The sequence below is a fragment of the Dromiciops gliroides genome, chromosome 4 (genome assembly GCF_019393635.1).
Source record: "Dromiciops gliroides isolate mDroGli1 chromosome 4, mDroGli1.pri, whole genome shotgun sequence".
NCBI classification, from domain to species: Eukaryota; Metazoa; Chordata; class Mammalia; order Microbiotheria; family Microbiotheriidae; genus Dromiciops; species Dromiciops gliroides.
In genome coordinates, this window is record NC_057864.1 from 122,215,925 (window position 1) to 122,238,364 (window position 22,440).

At 34.3% G+C, this 22,440-nt stretch overlaps 1 protein-coding gene and 1 pseudogene across 1 annotated transcript in view; one reads left to right on the forward strand and one right to left on the reverse strand.

Moving 5' to 3' along the window:
• RAB3GAP2 (RAB3 GTPase activating non-catalytic protein subunit 2) overlaps positions 1–22,440 on the reverse strand; it is a 110,884-nt gene that overhangs the window by 9,073 nt on the left and 79,371 nt on the right. The window contains 12 exon segments of the mRNA XM_044004566.1: positions 1,403–1,621; positions 1,901–1,975; positions 3,539–3,574; positions 10,435–10,505; positions 11,559–11,625; positions 12,999–13,105; positions 13,210–13,374; positions 13,967–14,195; positions 15,719–15,879; positions 17,180–17,285; positions 21,145–21,242; positions 21,985–22,198. Of these exon segments, the coding sequence (XP_043860501.1) occupies positions 1,403–1,621; positions 1,901–1,975; positions 3,539–3,574; positions 10,435–10,505; positions 11,559–11,625; positions 12,999–13,105; positions 13,210–13,374; positions 13,967–14,195; positions 15,719–15,879; positions 17,180–17,285; positions 21,145–21,242; positions 21,985–22,198 (1,548 nt within the window).
• Positions 3,775–5,231, forward strand: LOC122753401 (annotated as a pseudogene).

Below are 22,440 nucleotides of genomic sequence, written 5' to 3' on the forward strand. Positions count from 1 at the left end.
GACTGGTATTCTTAAAGAATTTTCATTATTTTCAAAAGCATTGCAGTCATAATCAACTAACATTCACAATGCAAGAAAAAATTTAGCAAACAGAAAGAACTGTGAGAAAATGTAAAGACTGGTACCAGAAAGCATGAATCTCAATTTGAAGATCTGATTAAGTCAGATAGTTTAAAAGCATCTTATTTAATAAAAATAATAAATGTAATGCCCTTCATAGGAATGTTACTAGATAATGTAATTCAGAACATGAATTTGTTTTTTATCTGACAGAAACAAAACATTTTAAAATTATTTAGATTTTTATTTTATTTTATTTATTTATTATTATTTAAATTTATTTCTTTTTATTTTTTAGAATCATTTACCTGTCCTTGTAAAGAACAAACTTTACTGTGAACTCCAAATATAGACTGAAGCATACTTTAAATTCTTTATTTCTATTGTTTTATTTTGTCTTTTCTTTGGAAACATGGCTAATATGGAAATGTTTAGCTGAAATCAAAGTGCTTGCCTTCTCAAGGAGCGGGGAAAAGAGGTGAAAAAGAGGGAGAGATTTTTTGAACCCAAATTTTTAAAAAATGACTGTCAAAAATATTTACATGCAATTATGAAATATTTAATGAAAAAAGGGGGGGGCAGGGAAGGAATTCAGGCTAAGAGAGATTAAGTGACATGCCCATGGTCACAAAGCTAGAAAATGTATGAGTCAGGAATAAAATCTTTCTGATTCCAGACACAGTGCTCTTTTTACTACAACACCTGATACCTCAATATAATATGAAGTCAACCTTCATGAATATAATCAAATAATTATAACAAATTATTTACTAAACGGGATTGTTTTTTAAAATCTAATCATTTTTACATTACATAAAATTGTGAGTTTGTCTTCAGATTTAGTCAAAAATATAAATAGATAAGTTCTGTTAACTTGATGTAGTTTCCTTTTCCCTAAAACATTTTCCTTTCCCTATTATTTTTATCTTCAACATTGGTGAAATTTCAATCTATGAAAAGAAAAATGACTTTCTGAAAATGAAGAAATTAAAGTGATAATGCAATGATGAACTCATTTGAATATGAAGAATTGTTCAGACTCCTTAGAAGAAATGATTTATCCTCATTCATCCTCAAAGAATGATTTCCTAATGCTTCATCATCATTAACTTGTGCCCTGTGTCCTTCAATTGACTTCTGGTGTGTTGTTGGTTTTTTTTTGTGTGGGGCAATTGGGGTTAAGTGACTTGCCCAGGGTCACACAGCTAGTAAGTGTTAAGTGTCTGAGGCCGCATTTGAACTCAGATCCTCTTGAAGCCAGGGCCGGTGCTCTATCCACTGTGCCATCTAGCTGCCTCCTACTTCTGTTTTAAAGGAAATCCTTTGAAATTACAGTACTTACCTTACTGTCAAAGAGGGAAAGAGGTTTCACAGACTTCAGTGAAAACCTCATGATTCCATATAAGATGGAGCACAGCACAGAATGGTGTTCAACAAGTGGGTAGTGGATATGTTTCTGTTCAAGAGCCAGTTCTACTATTGATATTGGTCCTTCAACAGATACCCATGCATCTTCAGTATCTAAGACAGGCAGTTGCATTTCATCACTGCTAACATCAGCCTAGGAAGAATTTGAAAATGGAAAGGACTAAGTCAGTAATTTCTTGAAAAACAGACTCCTCAAATTTAAATTTCCATACAGCATTGTCCTTAAAAGAGAAAAGGCTATGATAATGTTTTTTCCAGATCAAACAAAAACATAAGACTTCTAGTATTATAGTAATAATCAATTTCCAAACAAAATACATTTTTCTCTTAGTCACCCATCCTTAAAACTGATTATTATGATTCTCCAATATTTAACATAATTATTGTATATTAAGTAATATGTATATTTTACCTCCATTAAAGTCTGAAGAAGATCCAAGCAACAGTCAAGAAAAGATGTCATTGCTGTGTCACTCATACCTACATCCTAATTTTTAAAAGAACATACAAATTAAATTCTATAAAACTTTTATCACCATTTTAAAAGATACTTAAATTAATTTTTTTACATTGAATTAACAAGTGGAAATTGCGAGGTTAGAAGGAATTAAAAAATTTCAATCCTTCTTATTGGGATTAAATATAAATGCTTCTAGAGTTGGGCTAAGAAACTTATATTCAGTTTGTAGTACTAATGGCATATCTGTATACTAAATTATCTACGTATATAAACATCCACATACATATATGTGTATTTGTATGTGCTACATTTTACAAAGGCCCTTTGACACGTACCAATTGTGTGATCCTGGGCAAGTCACTTAAATTCTCTGTGGCCCAGTACTATTTCTAAGAAAATAAAGTTGCTTCACTAGAAGTTCACTATATACTAATAAATTGTAGTCCATCACATACATACAACACATTATTATATATATATATATGCACATATCATGTGAGTTATGTGTATATATAATTAAAAGCATATAAATGCTAAATGTAGAAATTGTTATGTATGCATGTTTATTAAACATATATATTAAATGTGAATAAATTTTAATAGTCCATGTTTTATAAAGTATTGTACAATGATTATGTTACTAGAACTCTGATTTCATTAGGATAGCAATTTCCCAGGGAGGAGCTATACATAATGATGGATACTAACAGGAAGTAAAATAGCTTTTGGTTGAATGTAAGAATAAAATTTCCTAACAATTAGAACTATTAAAACATTGAATTGGCTGCCTTAGGAATCCACTAGTGGGTTCACCTTTGCCTTCAAGCCAAGAAAGGATGACTAAGTTGTTGTAGTGGGGATTCAAGATTCTTTTCTGGAGTATAGTTTCAATTAGATAAATGACATCGAGGTCCTTTCCAACTCTAAAATTTTATGATTGTGTAATTAGATTCCTACATAAATAGCTCTGATGAGCAAAATTAGGAATGATTCTATATACATCAATTAGGGATTTTTCTACATTGAATGCCAAAAGAAGCCTACATATTCTAATGTAATTCAGAAGATCCAAAAACTTCAAAGTAAAATTTAAAACTATCAGCTATTGGTCCTAAACACAGGGCCAGAACTATCAAGTCAGAACATCATTTAAAGAGTGATAGCAATGACTGGGGAATGAGTGTATATTTTATAACTATATATGCACTTATTAGCTTAACTCAATAAAGTACCCACAAGAAAGCATTTACAATTTTTCACTTAAAAGGAATTAAAATATGTACACTATAATGATATTTTGTAATTTTCATAGTCCAAAGTTGTTGTTGTTGTTGTTTTTTAAAATTAGGCCTTTTTGAAAACTTATTCAAAATAATGTTATCTGGCCATTTTGAAATAGAAATTTAACAAGATGAAAATTCATTGCCAGCTTTAATATACTTATTCATTTTCCAACTCTTTATGATCTACCATGAAAATTAAAAGAGGTCTAGTTCATCTAGCACAATGAAGTAGCTTCAATATAAAATGCAAGGTTTAGAAACTACTTTCACCTCAATGTATTTAGTATAGAGGAAAAGATTTACCTACCCTTCTGCACAGTCTATCCTTTGGAGATTTTCCAACCTAGCAGAAGAGGGAAAAAAAAAAGGTTATAATATTTAGTGATCCAAAGAAATACAAAACTAAAAAAGAATGTAGAAGGCTTAAAATGATACACGAAGCAATCACAAAACTGAACTTTCTATTCTTGCCTCGCCTAATTCACACACACACACACACACACACACACACACACACACACACACACACACACACATATATGTATGTGTGAAGTGGGTATGTTTCAAAAATGAAGAGAACTGAATGTCAATGTGGAGGATGCATTTCATGAACCACAAATTTAGATAATCTTACAGCTTATTTTTAGTTATACTTTCTCTACTTTTTAGGAAATAAGTTTGTTACATTTGACTTATTAAACAAAGAATCCCTCAAAACCTGGTTTGAATGTTCTGTGGCCAATTAATCAATTGTGCTTCATTGAAATCTAGAGCTATACTCAAGTTAATTATTTGAAAAGCTAACATGCTGGGGCAGGGGCCAAGGAAGGCTCAGGGCAGATCTGATTATCAGTGAAGTGTTTTCCCCTATACCCTACCTTGGGTGTGAAGCCTCCTCTTCCTCCCCGCCTCCCCCCAGAAGATTAAGTTGCTCATGGCCCACCATGTCTTAAAAGCCCTCTGGACTGCCTCAGTGACCTCAGTCTCATTGAGAAACTCCAGAGGAACTGTGGAAGCTTTCAGAACAGCCCAACAAGAAATTTCGAGGGGCAGCTAGGTGGCACAGTGAATAGAGCACTGACCCTGGATTCAGGAGTACCTGAGTTCAAATGCGGCCTCAGACACTTGACACTTACTAGCTGTGTGACCCTGGGCAAGTCACTTAACCCTCATTGCCCAGCCAAAAAAGAAAAAAAAAAAGAAATTTCAAAACAAGAAATCATCAATAGCATTGAGAATGTGTGCTTCTCACCTGACTTGTTTGATATTGATAAGTATGAGATTGAGAAGCTCCCTCCTATTCTCATTTTGCAAGAACCAGAGGTGTACAGAGACAAGCTGAAATAGCACCAAGCTGTAGTTTTTAAGAAAGTCATAAGATTTGATCCTTGAAAAGCAGTCCAGTCAAGGAACTTGAGAGAGTGATCTCACTTGCAAAGAGGCCTTCAATTGGCAACTGTCATTTGTACCAAGGGAAGAAGGCACCTGAATACCATGGAGGGTTTTACGCAGGCCACTCTGGGACTTTTTGCCAACCAGAAGAACCGGCTGCTGGTGAGCCTGCTGAAATCCTTCCAGAACATAAAAATGCTGCAAAGAATGTATGCTGGAGGAAGATTATCCTGTAGCTAACCAGCTTGGCCTCGAGTATTAACAGCCAGCCAGCACTGTCCAATACTAAAGCTGCATCAGTGAGCTAGACTCCAAGCTGCAGATCATCTTTGAGCAAACTGAGAAGTATGTGGATGTGGCACTCTCCAAGATTTTCAAGAATTTTGAAATCACCCACTATATCAAGGTGCAGCAGAACCACAGGCTCCTGAGGAAGACAGAGACCAAGATGACCAGCTGCACATGCACTTTACACTGTCTTCCAGGTGGTCCTGGGGTACGTGGAGCTGTGCACAAGCAACACGGACACCAAGTTTCAAAGCTTTAGTGCAAGGACCTCTGCACAGCTAGTTTTCCTCACAAACCAAGATGGCCAAGATGGCTCTTGAGTTCTGGTGGCCTTCTCAAATTTTTTTCCTAAGTTTGACATTTAAGGAAAATGTAATGACAAAAGCAAGTACCATAAATTGTGGATAGAGCCTCTCTTCAGTGGGGTTAGACACTAACCTCGGAGACTTTCCATGATAATTTTCCCAAACTGAAAGTAACTTGCTTCCTCCCACCATCTTCCCTGAGGTCTCAGCCTCAGTATTTATTATTAGCTCATGGTTTTTAAAAACAGAGTCCTTGGGGCAGCCAGATGGCGCAGTGGATAAGCACTGGCCTTGGATTCAGGAGTACCCGAGTTCAAATCCAACCTCAGACACTTACTAGCTGTGTGACCCTGGGCAAGTCACTTAACCCCAATTGCCTCACCAAAAAAATAAAAATAAAAATAAAAAAAACAGAGTCCTCTAGGGATGCCCAACAATTGGGGAATGGCTGAACAAGTTGTGGTATATAATTGTGATGGAATACTATTTTGCTATAAGAACTGATAAGTAAGATGCTTTCAGAAAAACCTGGGAGAGAAGAAATAGGACATCATGAATAGTAACAGCAATACTGAAAGAGTATCAACTGTGAAAGATTTAAATACTCTAACCAAGACAATTATCCAAGATGATTCCAAAGGACAAAAAATGCTCTCCATCTCCAGAGAGAACTGAAGAACGCTGAATGCAAATTGAAGCAGATTTTTTTCACTTTATTTTTTTTCTTTCTGTGTATGTATGTTTTCTTTTGCAACATGGCTAATAAGGAAATGTTTTGCATGACTTCACACACATACATCTAAAATCAGTATCATACTGCTTGCCTTCTCAAGGAGTGAGGAAGGGGTGGGAGGGAGGCCAGAATATTATTGCAGTAATGTGGAATGATAGCTAATTATCACCCTAAAACTCAAAAAATTTTTAAATGAATGCTTTAAAAAATTTTACATGTAATTGGGAAATATTTTATGAAATTAATTAAAACAAATTTTTTAAAGAGTAGTTAACATCTATGTCTGTTCAAGTATAAACATAATGGTTTAAAATTGGAGATGGGGGAATATAAAGTAGTCAAATATTTTTCTAACAGGCAGTCTGTGAATTTCCTCAACTCACAGAGTACCTTGAGGATTAACTATATATTAAAGTAATACAGAAATAATCTCAGAGACTGTCTCTGGCCTTAGAGAGTTTATAATCTAATGTTAACCACATACTTATTAGATAGTAAAATGACAATGTAATAAGTGTCTAAATGATTAATATAGACAATGTATTAAAAGATAGAAATTAATATGTGATGTAAAGGTTTTGTGAATGAAATGGAACTGAATCTAGACCTTAGTAAGATTTTAAAAGGTGAAATGGAGAGTAAGTACATTTCAAGTATACGTGAAGTATTGGGTATGACATAAACAAAGGTGTGGAGTAAAGAATGACTTGAGTTAAGGAGATAAATATGACCTAAAACCAGCTTATAAAGGACTCTGCATACTGATGTGAACGAGAAAATATTAATGACTCATCAATTCCTATGTCTCCTTATCTCCACAAAATCTTAACCAAACTAAGCTACTCATATCTAGAGAGCAGCTTGGATGTAATTTTGAGAAGGGAAGAAACATGTTTTTGAAAACAATATTCTAATAGATGATCCCATCTTTATTGTTATACAATTGACTGAAAAGTATATAGAATATAAGATCTTACTGTGTTTATTGTTCACTTAAAATAAGAAAGTATTTGATTTGGTAGAACAAATTATTGCTTTAAAGGATCTTGTCTACAACATGTCCCTAATGTATATACCATAATCATGATATTTCTTGAAAGACATTAATATCAGATATAGCTATGTTCAATGGCATTTTGATTATTAATATCAAACAAAGCATAAAATGACAAAATATCAAAATAAGGAAGTCAAAATAAGTATCAATAGCAGCCAGCATGAATTCACTAAAAACATGGCATGTCAAAGAAAATCCATTTTCTTTTTGATAGGACTACTAAACTAGTACTTCAAGGAAATATCATTGATAAAAGTGTATATTGATTTTACCATAAAATCTGACAATCATAAAATCATTGTGGACAAGATGGAAAAATGTTCATGGCCAGAATATTATTATAGTAATATGGAATGATAGATAATTATCTTTTTTTTTTTTGGTAGGGCAATGAGGGTTAAGTAACTTGCCCAGGGTCACACAGCTAGTAAGTGTCAAGTGTCTGAGGCCGGATTTGAACTCAGGTCCTCCTGAATCCAGGGCAGGTGCTTTATCCACTGCATCACCTAGCTGCCCCACTGATAGCTAATTATCACTCCAGACAGAGGCTTTCTAATGGCTCCTATTAACACTCAGTCCTTGGAAGAATCATATTCACAATTATACTCAATCTTGGATGAAGAAATTAGAGGACATGCTTATTAAATTAAAAAACAACACAGAGCTTACAGAGACAGTTAATACAATAGATACACTAGATTCAAAATTATTTCAATAAGTCTGTGTACAAAAATTCAATAAGAACATAAAATGACCCTACTTGAATAGTACTGCCATTTTAAAATTATGTTGGCACAGCCCCCTTATGAGCACTGAATATTCCTCCAGCTACTTAAGTTGTTAGAAGCATTTTATAATTGAATCTACACAGGTCTTTTTTGCACTTCAGTAGGTCGAACCCCAGATATTTCATGTGTTTTGTAGCTATTTGGAAAGGGATTTCACTTTCTATTGTTGCTTCTTGTGGTTTTTGAGGATTTTTTTTTTTTTGTCATCTGTAACTTTGCTTGTGCTATTCACTGTCTCAATTAGTGGCTTTGCTGTTTTTCTGGAACATTTCAAGTAAACCATCTGTCTAGTCTTCAATATTATTCTGACCTCCAGACTCATGCTTCTAATGGCCAATAGGTTCTAACTGAATATCCCACTGTGAGTACCTCATAGTTAACATATTCAAATTAAGCTTATTATCTTTCCTTATAAATCTAATCCTCCTTTTCAATTAATTATCTCCACATGTTCTATTACAACTCCCTATACTTTTCATGTTCACAACCATAGAGTTATCTTTGACCTCTCCTTCTCCCTTAACAAGCCAGTGTCAATCTTGAATACTGGACTCAGAACCAGGAAGACATTAGTTCAAATTCTACCTTTTCTATTGCTTCCTACCTGTGTCACCACAGGCAAAGCCCTTAGCCTGAGGCTCAGTTTCCTCCTGTATAAAATGGCGGAGTAGAGAGTAGGGGTTAGCCTTAATGGCCATTGTGGTCGCCATAAGCTTGAGGGGTAGAATTCTATGAACTCTCATCCCAACAATGATTAGGACATACTAAAACATCTCCCTAATACTCTCTCTCTCTCTCTCTCTCTCTCTCTCTCTCTCTCTCTCTCTCTCTCTCTCTCTCTCTCTCTCTCTTGCAGGGCAATGAGGATTAAGCGACTTGCCCAGGGCCACACAGTTAGTAAGTGTCAAGTGTCTGAGGTCGGATTTGAACTCAGGTCCTCTTGAATCCAGGGCTGGTGCTCTATCCACTGCGCCACCTACCTGCCCCCTCCCTAATCCTTCTTGATTTGGTCCCCTTTGCTCTATCGGTGTTGCCACCACACTAGGTTAGAGACTTAGCACCTGCCTAGACTAATAACCGTCTTTTAGATCTTCCAGCCTCTACTCTCTTCTGCTCTCCATTCAGCCCAACCTTCCTACTGTTGCCAGAATTATCTTCTTTTTTTGAGAAGATCTGGTCATGTCACTCCTCTAATTAAAACTCCCTATTGCCTATTAAAGAAAATCCAAAGTCCTCTAGACCTAAGAATCTACACAACCTGGTGACACACTATCTCAGAGTGGAACAGCAGACAGATCACTGAGCTCAGGAAGACCTGAGTCTGAGTCTTGCCCTAATAAACAATTAGAAGCTGGGCAAGTCACCTTACCTCTCTCAGCCTCTTCATCTATAAAATGGATAATATAATGGCATACACCTTACCCGGTTTTTATGAGAATCAAATGAGATGATATATATGCGTGTAGGTATATACATACATACATACACATATGTGTATATATAATTTGATGAATTTTAAGGCACTTATAATTTTATGAATTTTGCTGTTATTATTGTTATTGTCATTCCTACTGCTACTGCTATTCCTACTACTTTCCACTTCACAAAATTTATACTCCATCCAGGCTAGACAACTCAGCCTATACAACACACCCTGAATCATGACATGCCTGTTCCCCTGCTCAGGCTATTCCCTATTTTCTTCCATCTTTAAACTCTTTGAATATCTAATTATTCTTCTAAATCCCAATACAAATACTACTACCTCTTCCTAGGATGGGAGTTTTTAACTCTTTTTGTGTCATGGATGCCTTTGGAAGTCTGGTGAAATTTATGGACCCTTTCTCAGAATAATGTTTTTAAGTGTAAAACACAAAATACAAAGATAACAAATTACACTAAAATACAATTGTCAATATTTTCTTTAAAAAATACAAGTTCAGGGGCAGCTAGGTGGCGCAGTGGATAAAGCACCAGCCCTGGATTCAGGAGGACCTGAGTTCAAATCCAGCCTCAGACACTTGACACTTACTAGCTGTGTGACCCTGAGCAAGTCACTTAACCCTCATTGCCCCCCCCCCCGTCCCCCCCAAAAACCAACAAAAACAAGTTCACAGACCCCCAAACCCTGCCGAAGATAGTAATGACCTTTACTCTCATAGTTCACCTTGATATGTAGCTATAATGTAATTATGTAATATTTTGCCCAAGGATAAGCTTGTGTCTTATTGCTAGACAAGACTACAAATTCCCTGAGGGCAGGAACAGAGTCTAACCTAAACTTTGAATCTCCTTAGCATGATGCTCTACATTTAAGAAGCATTTAATAAACGTATATTATATTTTACTGTTTTATAATTAATATAAAAGGCAGCCAGCATAGTATACAGAATTCTGGACTTGGAATGAACCCCGGAATTCAAATTCTACCTCTGACACTTAAGAGTGTGAATATCAACTTAATTTGTCTCAGGGAACACCATAAGACTTATGCACTAAGTCATAGGTTAGTTGTGATCTACACTGATGAAAAAGGTATTTCCACACTGAGAATTCCTCACACTGACACAATCACAAATTCTTTACAAACACATATGATAATAAGAAAACCAAAAAGAATGTAATATCAAATTAGTTTACCTTATCCATTAAGTATGTGGCGGAAGAAAACCTTTTAACTATGAACGTATTCCACATCATTAGGGCAATGCCTAAAAATTAAGAACAAGAGTGAATGGAGTCTATTACACATCCATATAACTCTACCATGTTTCAAGAGCTAGAAAATCTTAGAGTTTAGAAATATTATGGGTGATTTAAACAGCTTTAATATTGGTTCTTTTGCATATATATAATTAATAATTTCTTATATATATAATTATACATAATATAAATATATTATATATATATAATATAATTTCTTACCTTCAGAATAAAATATCAAACATTACTATATTAAATGTACCTTCACAGCAGAATAGAAGTTGAAAACTCTAAAGTCACTGGTGTATTGAGCATACTTATGTACATTTTTTTGTCTCCCCATCCTTAAGCCTCTTGATGGAAAGTCAAGTCATATCGGGGACTATTTTGCTTATATCTTTGTATCCCCAGTACCTAGCGCCAGGTACTAGCACATTAACTACTATGTAATTAATTACATTTTTAATGATCAAGTAAATCTATTTCTCTAATGAAAATCTTTTAATAATGAGACCTGTTCTCATATCTTGATGGTGAGCTATAATTTTTTCCCTGTAAATCAATTACTAGATTAGCATGTTAAGCAGTATAAAACATCTGTATTGACCATATGATATATAGGTATAAACAGCTTCTGAGGTATAAACTCAGACTTTTGAGGTGTGAACTGTATGTACCATAGTCCTGGTTTCTGCTGCAGAATATAGAAAGAAAGACAGGAATTTCTGGAGAGAGACTAAATTCTTCCCAGGATCTTCAAAAAGAGTTTATGTAGAGTGAAGACATCCCACATCACCTTCTTCATGAATGGGAAGTGTCCAGTGAACATAAGAGAGAGAATAATCACTTTGAGGCCATCTGCTACAGTAGTTAGACCTTCATTTTAATTTAGCTTTAGTAGCAGAGATACATATAATATTTATAAAGCAGTAATTCAGATATAGCAATATTGTGAAACTACAATTCAAAATAATATAAGCTTTGTGTAAGTATACATAATTTTGAAGTATTTTTACTTATTACTTATCAAGAATGCACTAAATAATGGTTGTAATACTTACCATGCTGCACATGGGCATTCAGAACACTCTTCAAGTGTTCTATAGACCTAATGAAAAAACGTGCTTCCTTACATATGGGAAAATAAAAAGAAAAGTAATAAAGTATAATTTAATGTGAGTTTCATATGCAAATGGAAATTAAAATCATGCTTCAATAAGTAAAGTTACCTTAAAATCTTGTAAATCACAGAATGATATAAAATGTTAGTTTTTACAAGGTAATTTCAATGATCTCTTCAAGTTATTCACTCACAGACACTACTTTTCTAGATAAATCACTAAACATTTGGCAAATCTAATACAATTGTCTCACATGATGAGACAATGGCATCTAGATACAAAATCTACTTTGTTGCTAGTCCTACATTACTACAGTACACGTCTACTTTCTCATAAGAATTTTTATGCATATATAACCAAAAACATTTTAAAGAATATACTTTTTAAAAGAAATAGATTCTCACTTTCTAAGAGAATAATATAGAGAAATTAGATTTAAAGCAATTTAACTATAAATAGATGGCTCTTTTTCAGAAAAAATATTCAAATGTACAGTACAGAAGGCTTGATCAAATTATCCAGCAGTTGATAAACCATTTAATTTTGGAAGTGTAAACATAATCTAAATATAATTCAACTCTTACCTAAAATATGCCTAACATTAGAGCATACTGAAAGGCAACTTTAGCTATCTGATACCCAATTCTGAGGGTATTCTTGAGTGTATGTGAGGATAAGAGTGATGCATTTAATTTACAAAGAGAAACAACTACTATCTGAAATGTAAATAAATCTGTTTAGATATGTCTACTTACTGGTATAAATACCTCAGAAGTAATGTCATTTACTAAAAACTGCGTGAATGAGTTTGTAAGATTTTTTTTCTCTGACAACTGAGAATCAAGGTATTGATCTAACAGGATTTTTGATTTGGGAGGAAGCAGGGATAATTTGGAGGTGATGGACAACACATCCAAATATCAAATCTATTTGGGGTATTACATCTGCTAACAAAAAAAAAATTTTGACAACTTGGACTTGGACCATCATGGCTAGAGAGGAAACAGAAATACACTGATGAAGAAACAATATGACTTTCTTATTAACTAGGTTACAAGAATACAGCAACATAATTTTATTAAATTCACAAACAATAATGCATATGTTAAATTATCAAGAAGAAATCAGCTATGGTTCAATAATGATACTTTCATCCTGATTATTAATACATTAAGACTTCAATTTTGGTTGGCAAATTTTAATCTCATAAAAGTTGGAAAATAGTGATTGGGGGGTTTGTACTTATTAATACAGTCTAGAAATGATGAGGAAAAATCCACTGTGTATTGTAAGCTACTTATTAATAAGCAGTTCCATCTTTGTAGGAGTATAGTTATTAAAAAAAAAACCCTAATATTTAAAAATAAATGAGAATCTTACCTCTGGATCTTTATTCCATTGAACAACATATTCCCAACAGCAATGTGCATGTAACACATCTAAGTCAAGACTACAAGGAAACTGTTGATAGGCTAAATTCAGCAATTCTGAAAGTCAGAAGTTGGGACATGTTTTCATTTCCTCATGTAATGAAAATCAGCAATATCATTCTACTTTAAGATTTTTGCTTTTAAGTATTAGTTTATTTTACCTAGGATGGCTTGTAAATCTTCTGGCTCCTCAGTGAAATCTTTACTACTCTCTTCTTTAGCTTCCTCTGAATTTTCTGGAATTCTTTCTTGATGCGCCAATTTTAATATACGGGGACTGAAGTCCTGTTTAAAGATCCATTTTGCTACACTGTCTGCAATTCCTCCTAAAGTTTGGGGGGAAGAGGAGGGATGAGGAAGAGACAAAGAAAACTAAATTTTAGGCAATGGAATATCAGTGTTATCACGATGTCACTGTGGTGACCTTGCAAAAGACAGAACACAAGCTTACGAACCAAGATATCTAGCTCTAATTTCTGGACTTGTGCTTAAAACATGTCAAGTTGCCAAAACCATTCTACGTGCCAGGCACTGCTGGGCAAAAAAGAAGAGCTATAATCGTGAATGAAGGAGATGTAAAACAAAATATTTCATTGAAATTTTAAATGAAAAAAACAATTGAGACAATTATGTACAGATATATAAAAAAGGGCATAATACCTCTATATACAAATATAACATGCATTTGTACAAATGTTTCTGTGTGTGGTTAAAATATGATGCAAAAGGGGACAGCTAGGTGGCACACTGGATAAAGCACTGGCCCTGGATTCAGGAGGTCCTGAGTTCAAATCTGGATTCAGACACGTGACACTTACTAGCTGTGTGACCCTAGGCAAGTCACTTAACCCTCATTGCCCCCTCCCCAAAGATGTAAAAAATTAGACTGAAAAACAAATTAATTCTAATCTAATTTACCTTTTCCTCCTTCTAGTAATTTCTTAACAGAAAGATTGATAAGTGGCTCGGCTTGCAAAGAAGACAGTTTGGAGCTTCGAGTTTTCATTTTACTGTGAAGCAAAGTCTGAAGTATCAGGCAGTCTTCTAGTTGCTTCAAGAGAAGTTTCCAGTATTCAGTATCAAGAGAAAGAGCCTCCCAGGAATCAGTGAGTCCCTCTGGGTCAGTACCTACAACTGTTTGGGAAAACTAACAGAAAATGGACTGGTTATAACCTGGTAAACAAGAACCATCTTTACCCTGAAAAAATTATTTCATTTAAAAACTGCCTGATAATAATTAGCATGTAATGCACATAGCACCATAAAAATGACAGGCAAATTATATGCTAACAAACCAATTTTCCACACCATGGCAGATCTTTAGGGAATCATCCCCAAAGACATACAATTCTCTAATTCCCTAATCCCCTGACTTTATCAACTATTTCCTTGTAGTTTCAATTTCATGGTAATTGGATCACTTTCTTCTCTATTAGATTATGTAATTGTGAAGCTACAGAAAATGTATACCTTTTGCCAAAGAAGTATATTTTTCAAAACTGCTAAGGATGTAAAAATAGCAACATTTAGGTTAACTAAGAAATTAAATTCAGGTAGAATTATCTTCTCTCTGAATCACAAACAACAGAATCTTTCATAAAACCATCCTTTATTAACTGACCTCAAAACAATTCTCTTTAGAAGTATGTGAGAGGGAAAAGAAGAACACACTTCTCAATAAGCTTATTTTATTTTATGTTCCATAAAAAAAAGGTACCCCAAACTGGAAGAGGTAGGATTGAGAAGACAGGTTGGAAGCTTAGGGAAAGAGTAGAATAAAAGCCAATAGACTTTAAACCTCTAAAACAAGACTTAATTTAATGACCCCAATTCAGCCAAATTATACTTAAAGAGGTTTTTCAGTGCAAGTGACTATCAGAAGAATGGTCATATTTATTTCTCAAGTTTAAGCAGCTTCAAAACACTTATTATATTTGGAAAATGTGTGTTACAAGTCTTACTTATTAACATAAAATTGTGTATAAAACTATGGGACTAACAAGGTTTAAAGTTAATACCCAGAAACCTACTTTAGCTATTTTTTTTTTACCACTTGTTTTGTTGACTGTAAATGAAAGGACTGGATTACAACAATCCATGATTTAAAAAATTTGGTATCCCTTAACTGAATTTGTAACCACTAAGATCTAAGATGGTTCACAACTTTGTTTATAGGAAATGATATTTCTGAGTTCTCTAGGTATGACAGGAAGTATACCTCAAAATGATAACCCAATGGAAAATGCATTCGTGGAGCTGAAAGATATATATAAAATAGTATTTGTAGAGATATGTAAGAAACAAGGATGGAACTTCAGACCTAGAAGGAACCTTTGAGAACTTCCATACCTTCATCTGGGAATCAGGAAAGTGAAGCCCTTTGAAGTTAAGTGACTGGCCCCAGGGGATAAAGATGTAGGACTAGAACCAAGGTCTCATGATGCCTAGGTCAGTGCTATTACTCATTTTGAAAGTATGTATGAATGTTATCTAATGAAGGAGACTGAGGTCATCGTCTCATAATCAGAAATTTGGAGAATTTCAATCAATAATACAAGGTATACATTTCAAATTCTCAAACTTCACCCATGGGCAAGTCACAAAATAATATCAATGTCCTTCTAGAAAAAGATATTGGCACAGATTTATGGAGCATCTTTGCTGACTTACTTTTTTCTCAGCTATATTATCAGATATTTGCGCTGCAACAGAATGCCCAACATGTGCAGATAACAAGGCAGCTGCATTATTCTCGGACTGTATACAAGCCATGCGCATTTGTTGCCACCAAGGGGATACAGACTGTGAATCCCATGATTCATCTATAGCAACTATAAAGAGAAAAAAAAATTCCATTTGTCTGCTGTAGTTCAACTGTGTTAAGCACCAGCTCTGAAAACTAAATTCATACTGACACATCTGTGAGACAGAATAGGTAAGAAGGTGAATGATTTTAACCCAAAGACTTAGATTACAGTTAGGTAGTTTCAATAAATCATCCTCTTCTTGAAGCCAAGTCTTAACTGATCACATCACAAACAGGTCACTGCTGCGAAAACTGTAACTGTGGTAATATACATTGATAAGACTGTAGTTCTGGTCACATATAAAAAGAGAAAAAAGTCAGAGCTGAACTTTTCTTGACACTGACTCATTTTCTATATAAATGCCTTTTGCCTTTTATACTTCTTAAAATAAATTTTAGGGCAGCTAGGTGATGCAGTGGATAAAGCACCAGCCTTGGATTCAGGAGGACCTGAGTTCAAATCTGGCCTCAGACACTTGACACTTACTAGCTGTGTGACCCTGGGCAAGTCACTTAACCCTCATTGTCCCGCAAAAAAAAAAAAAGTAACCTCCATTGATAAGTACATATAATCTTAAAAACAAGAAGAAGATGAGGAAAAAGAACAAAAAAATCTAGAAACTTACTGATTTTTAGACCTAGAATAAAGGATATATGTCTTTGATATAGCATTAGCTACCTGCACATGTCTACCTGTTTTCTTTTCAACATCTTTTCTGTGTATTTAACAGAGATGTCACTGTTTTTGTCATCATTGACAGTTGTAGTCAGGGTGTATGATATTCTTTTAATCTTGCTTTCTTTAGTCTGCTTAACTTCATAAGTATTTTCATATTTCTTTAAATTTTTACTAATCATAAATTCTTAGGTCAGAATAACATTAATATACTATAATTTTTTCAGTCATTCCTAATTGTTGGACACCTAGAATTATATCACTTTTTATTATCTTTACAAATTTTAGTCATACTACTTTTAATGAATAGTATTACATGCAAAAATAGGATGCATATTACTACACTTTATGAAACGTTTCCCAAAATGTTTTAAGTTCAATTTTGTAAAATAAATCATATTTTAAAGAATTCTAAATAATTAGCAAAATAAAGAGCTATGTTGCATCTTCCAAACATTCTGGTACTAACCTGACGCTGATTAAGACACTTCAGTAATTCTGCAGATACTTTTGTAGTTCAAGTATAACAAATTAGAGATGATCAACTGAGACAACAATAGGCTTAAATGTAAAGGCATTTTTCTTGTATATTTAAAAAAAGAATATTCATGAGAATTATGAACTTACACGTATCTTTAAAGTAACTTACCTTTCATCTTGCTCAGAAGAGAAAGCATAGTGTGAAGACAGCAAACAGACTGTGACTTATCAAGAATATCTTTTTCTTTAGAGAGCCAAACATTCAGAAGTAGAGACTAAAATTAAAAAAATTTTAAAGATGTTTATTCTTTTAAAAAAAAAGTATTTATTTATTTTAGTTTTCAACATTTGTTTAGATAAGATTTCCAATTTCAAATTTTTCTCCCTCCCTCCCCCCTCCCCTAGACAGCAGGTAATCTGATATAGGTTATTTTTACACACACACACACACACACACACACGAGAAGATGTTCAGTCTTATAATTTGCTGAATATAATATACATCTTTGGGAAAATCTTGCATTTCTGTGAAGATACTACTTGTCCCATACTTTTTTGGGGCAGGTAATAGTGGCTGCCTACAATGTATGACTAAAGGGGCTTTACTATACTCCTGTCTACTTAAAAATGTCTCCCTTTTCTTCCTTTTATGCACTTAAAATTTTCATCAAAGTCACTCCTTTGGATTAAAGTACTACTTCCAAACACCTATATTAAAATACAGATTATGTGCGAGAGGTATGACATTACCATAGTTTAAGCACCTTAGCTAGTTCTTACTTAGTAGAGAAAGAATGAAAGGCCATACTGAGATGGTTTTGATGGGGAAAAGAAAAGAGTCACCAAAAAAAACTAGAGAATAGGTCACTATCTAGTGTTACCACACTTCTTGGCATGAGGACTCAGTGCTTATAGAAAGGAAGTGCCAAAAAAGGAATGAGGGGAGGCAGCTAGGTGGCACAGTGGATAAAGCACCGGCCCTGGATTCAGGAGGACCTGAGTTCAAATCTAGCTTCAGACACTTGACACTGACTAGCTGTGTGACCCTGGGCAAGTCACTTAACCCTCATTGCCCCCCCCCCCCAAAAAAAAGGAATGAGGGAGAGGTTGCTGAAGTTTATTTTAAATGAATCCCAATTCTGCCTCGGGTCAGTCCCAAGAGGAATCAGATTATCATAACACTTCTCCACTTTCCCCAAAAGTTTATTGTTCTTATTACTATTAAATCACAAAAAAAGTTCTTCTGAGGAAAAACATTACATAAACATTTATGGGATTTTATAGCAGCCATCAATCCCACAGTCTTGCACTTGACCCATCCTGAGCAAATAAAATCTATGATTTATGAAATCTGTTCAGAGTAGAATTTATAAACAACTTAGTAGCACAGGATTATATGGATATACTTGGGGATTGGCTGCCGTGAAAGACTTTCATCACTAACTGCAGTGCTGTAGTGAATTATAGCTTAAAACTGTAAAATAAAAGGTAATTAAGGATAGGGATTAGAGAAGTTTCAATATAATATTTCAACTTTAAAGAGTTTTCAAAAACAAACCTCAAAATTTCATTTAGCACCTTTTACACAGTCTGTTCTCTTTTTCTAACCGTTCTCATAACCTATGTTGCTATTCTGATTTTTACATTCCTATCATTAGGGTAAAAAAACAGGGGTAGCTAGGTGGTGCAGTGGATTCAGGAGCACCTGAGTTCAAATCCAGCCTCAGACACTTGACACTTAACTAGCTGTGTGACCCTGGGCAAGTCACTTAACCCTCATTGCCCTGCAAAAACCAAAAACCAAAAACCAAACAAACCCTATAATACATATAACAGACATTCTAATTTCAACTACAAACTTTTTTTGTGCCAATCAAATTGCAAGAAAATAGCCAAGTAGAATTTATTCTTCCTTTTGGACATAATACTAAGTTTCTATTAGATATATTTAGATTTTCTTTTTCATTTTAGGACATATAAACCAGTGTTTATTTTTCTGTAACTGCAGCAGTGTGGAAATAGATTAAACCACACTGACTCCACTTTGTGATTCAATTCTGAAGCTAGTTCAGTTTCCTTTCTGCTCAATTATGGCTCTAGTCCAATTTCTATCTTCTGAGAAAACTTTATTCAATTGTTTGAACCTAGCCCTGCATGGCTAGTAAGGCGGACCACATTTGTTGCTTAGAGATCCTTAACTAAGGACCTAGGTTATGCTGACCAGAAACCCAGTCAGATCCAAATATTGATACAATAAGTTTTCTCATGATTATACATCTCAAGCAACGCATATGTCTTATTTGAAAACTAGACCCATACTGATCAATAAGTTACTGTTTTCTTTTTCCTTTGATTGGATATAGACACTTGGGAGGAGTGGAACGCCTCTTTTTCTGACTTCAGGAAATTGCAACTGTTCACTCCCACCCCCCCCACCCCAAGTTGGAAAGTCCCTAATCCTTCCTCCGATGAGAAATAAGATTACTTAATCTTGTATACTGGTTTATATTCTATTAATTGTTTTCGTTTAATGCATAAAAATCTGTATTCCTGTATTCGGGATACAGTGCCAAGCTGAGAAGGCCTGGTCCTGATTTGTTATGTAATTGGCACACATTGCTTAATAAATTGACATACTCAGAAGCTCAAAACTTTGTTTCCTCAGTTATTTCAGATTTTACCTATCATACCAGGTCCCCAAATATAACTGGTTTTGGTACTAGGTAGGATTTCTTACAAAAGGGGTTATGAAGATCACTAATACTAATGTATTTAAATCTATTTTAAATCTTCACACGATAGGGTTTTTCTTTTTATCCTTGTTGCTTTTGTGATTTATTTTGGCATTAAGAAATTTAACATATGAGGGATATGTTATTTTATCATTACAAGTGTGTATAGAATGATTACCAAAATGAAATATGCCTTCTGTTTCTTAAAGAGGTCAAGAACGTATACTGTGACAAAACATTAGGAGACCCCCTGTTTTTAAGAGCTAAGGTCCAAGAAGCAAGTTGTGCCCTAAACTTGGCAAAACAATCCTTTGGTGGCTCTGGCACATAATTCGCTAGGTGTTCTCTGAGCTAGACAAGCACTGGACAAACTCTGAAAGTCCTGCAATGAATCCAACTTGTCACATTCTTGCTGGTACTCCTCATTGTCAGAGGAGCCTCTCCACTAGGGGTGGGACCCTGGCACATGTGTCCTAGCTAGCAAGTCATTTTCCTCACTTTGAAAATAAAAACTTCTATTTAATTCCTGACTCACCTGTCTCTAGCCTGCTCCATCTGGCTCAAGCCATTTACAGGTTAGAGGGCAGTTGTGCCCAGCTAACAAATGGAAATGTAATTATTGAATTTTATATTAAATTATTATTTTTTTTAGTAATTTAAAAGCTAGCTATATAACATGGTACATATTTAGGCAAAGAAAAATATTTTAGAAAGACTAAAAGTTTGGTATAAAACAAGAACCCCATACTAAGCCGCCAATGAGCTAACAATGTTATAATGCCAAAGCCATGTCCCAAAAAGAAAACAAAATAGGAAAACAAACCATAGCAGTCTCTGCTATGTCTTTACTGTAAATATCCTTCTAAAAAAGATTTTTATATTCCATGTTATAATTTTATATAGATTGTTTTTCTTCCTTGTTATCTGTTATAAATTGACTGATTTATAAAATAAAAAAAGGTTTGGGAATGCTTAATAAGAGATTCTAAATTTTACATTTATCTTAAGTACTCTCAGAAATATAGAATTTGGCACTGTTTTTGCATTAAAGGCTTTTATAGGAATCAATTTAATAGTTTGCTTTATTCTGATAATAGTTTATTGGTACAAATTATATAGTGTTTTCCATGAAAGTCTGCCATCCGTACACTTATCAAATTCCATGTTTACATTTGCTAAAGTTTATAAGAAAACTTATATGAAACAGGGGAAAACAAAACAACTTCATGATTAACTAAATCTGGCAATTAATAAATTACTTTATTTGGAAGATTTTCATCTACTTTCTATTATATTTCCATAAGGATAGCCATTTGCAAATGCTGAAAGCCTGAAGACCGTCCTAACATTATATCACCTATGGGAAAAAAAAGCATACAATAATGAAAAATTAGTAATTTACCAGTAAAAGTTGTGGGCTAAATCCAGCAGATTCCAAAGTATGACACATATCCTCTGTGGAGCTTTCTCCATGCAAGCACTTCCAAAAAAAGAAACTGCCTAGTAAAATAAAAATGCAAACATACTAAACTACAACAACCTCTTACTCAAATCTATAATATTCTCAATTAGAAATCAATTTCTAGAAAAAATTTTCTACATAAAAATAACTATGAGGATAATATATAGCTCTAAACGTGACCTTTCTGGAATTGCTAACATGAAGAATTTATTTAGAGCAAAACTTAAAGAAACAATAATTCGGTATGACTGAGCATTTGTCATGAGGCTAAGAACTGCATTCTCTTTATACACCCATAAAAATGAACGGCAGTACAGCGTAATGGATAGAAAGAAGGCCACTGAAATCAAGAGCACTTGGGTTCAAGTGCTGCCTAAGACACATACTGTCTCTTACCCTCTCTCAGGGCATCTCTACAAGGCAAAGTTACAGAAGAGTGGCTAATTTGTATGAGTGTAATTTGTAGGAGCTTTTACCCCACGAGTACCCTATCCTGATAAATAAAAGGTCTGCCCCCCCATTATAATAACCACTATGCTGACATTTACATATAGCTTTCAAATTTTCAAAGTTCTTTATATACGTCATTTCACTTCGGTCTCAACAATCCTGTAGATGGACATTACAGGTATTTTTACCCCTACTTCACATAGGAGAACTAAAGGCTCAGTGTTTGAGGGACTAAACAAGGACCTCTGGCCAGTGAGGGTCTTATGAGTTTCATACTATAAATCTCAAATGGAGTGGGAAGGACAAGGAAGAATCTAGTGCACTACCTACCTAAAGCCACATATTCTAATTCACTTATCTTCTTTACACTGATCATATCTTTCTCATATTCTAAATATTCCAGGAATGTTGTCACAGGCAATGCACCATCTTTATCATCAGCAAATCGGACAGTGGTTCTGGTATTTTCTTGTTTATAGTTCTCCAATAATGCTTGGAGCCTAACCAGTTCTTTTTCATCAAGCCTCAACAATACAGCCAGCTCCTAAAAGAGAAAAGATACAAAATCATGACTCTTCCACATACTGTCTAAAAATATGCCTTACCTATCAAGCCCCTGTAAATGGGATTCAAAGACTTTTTTTTTATTAAATTAGAAGCCAAAAAAATTTTGCTTATTGCTAAAATGATATTAATGTATATAGTCTGCTAATGATTTTCCTCCAAATTCATTACATTTCATGGAAACATGAGATAACAATGTAATAATCATGGAATAAAGAAAAC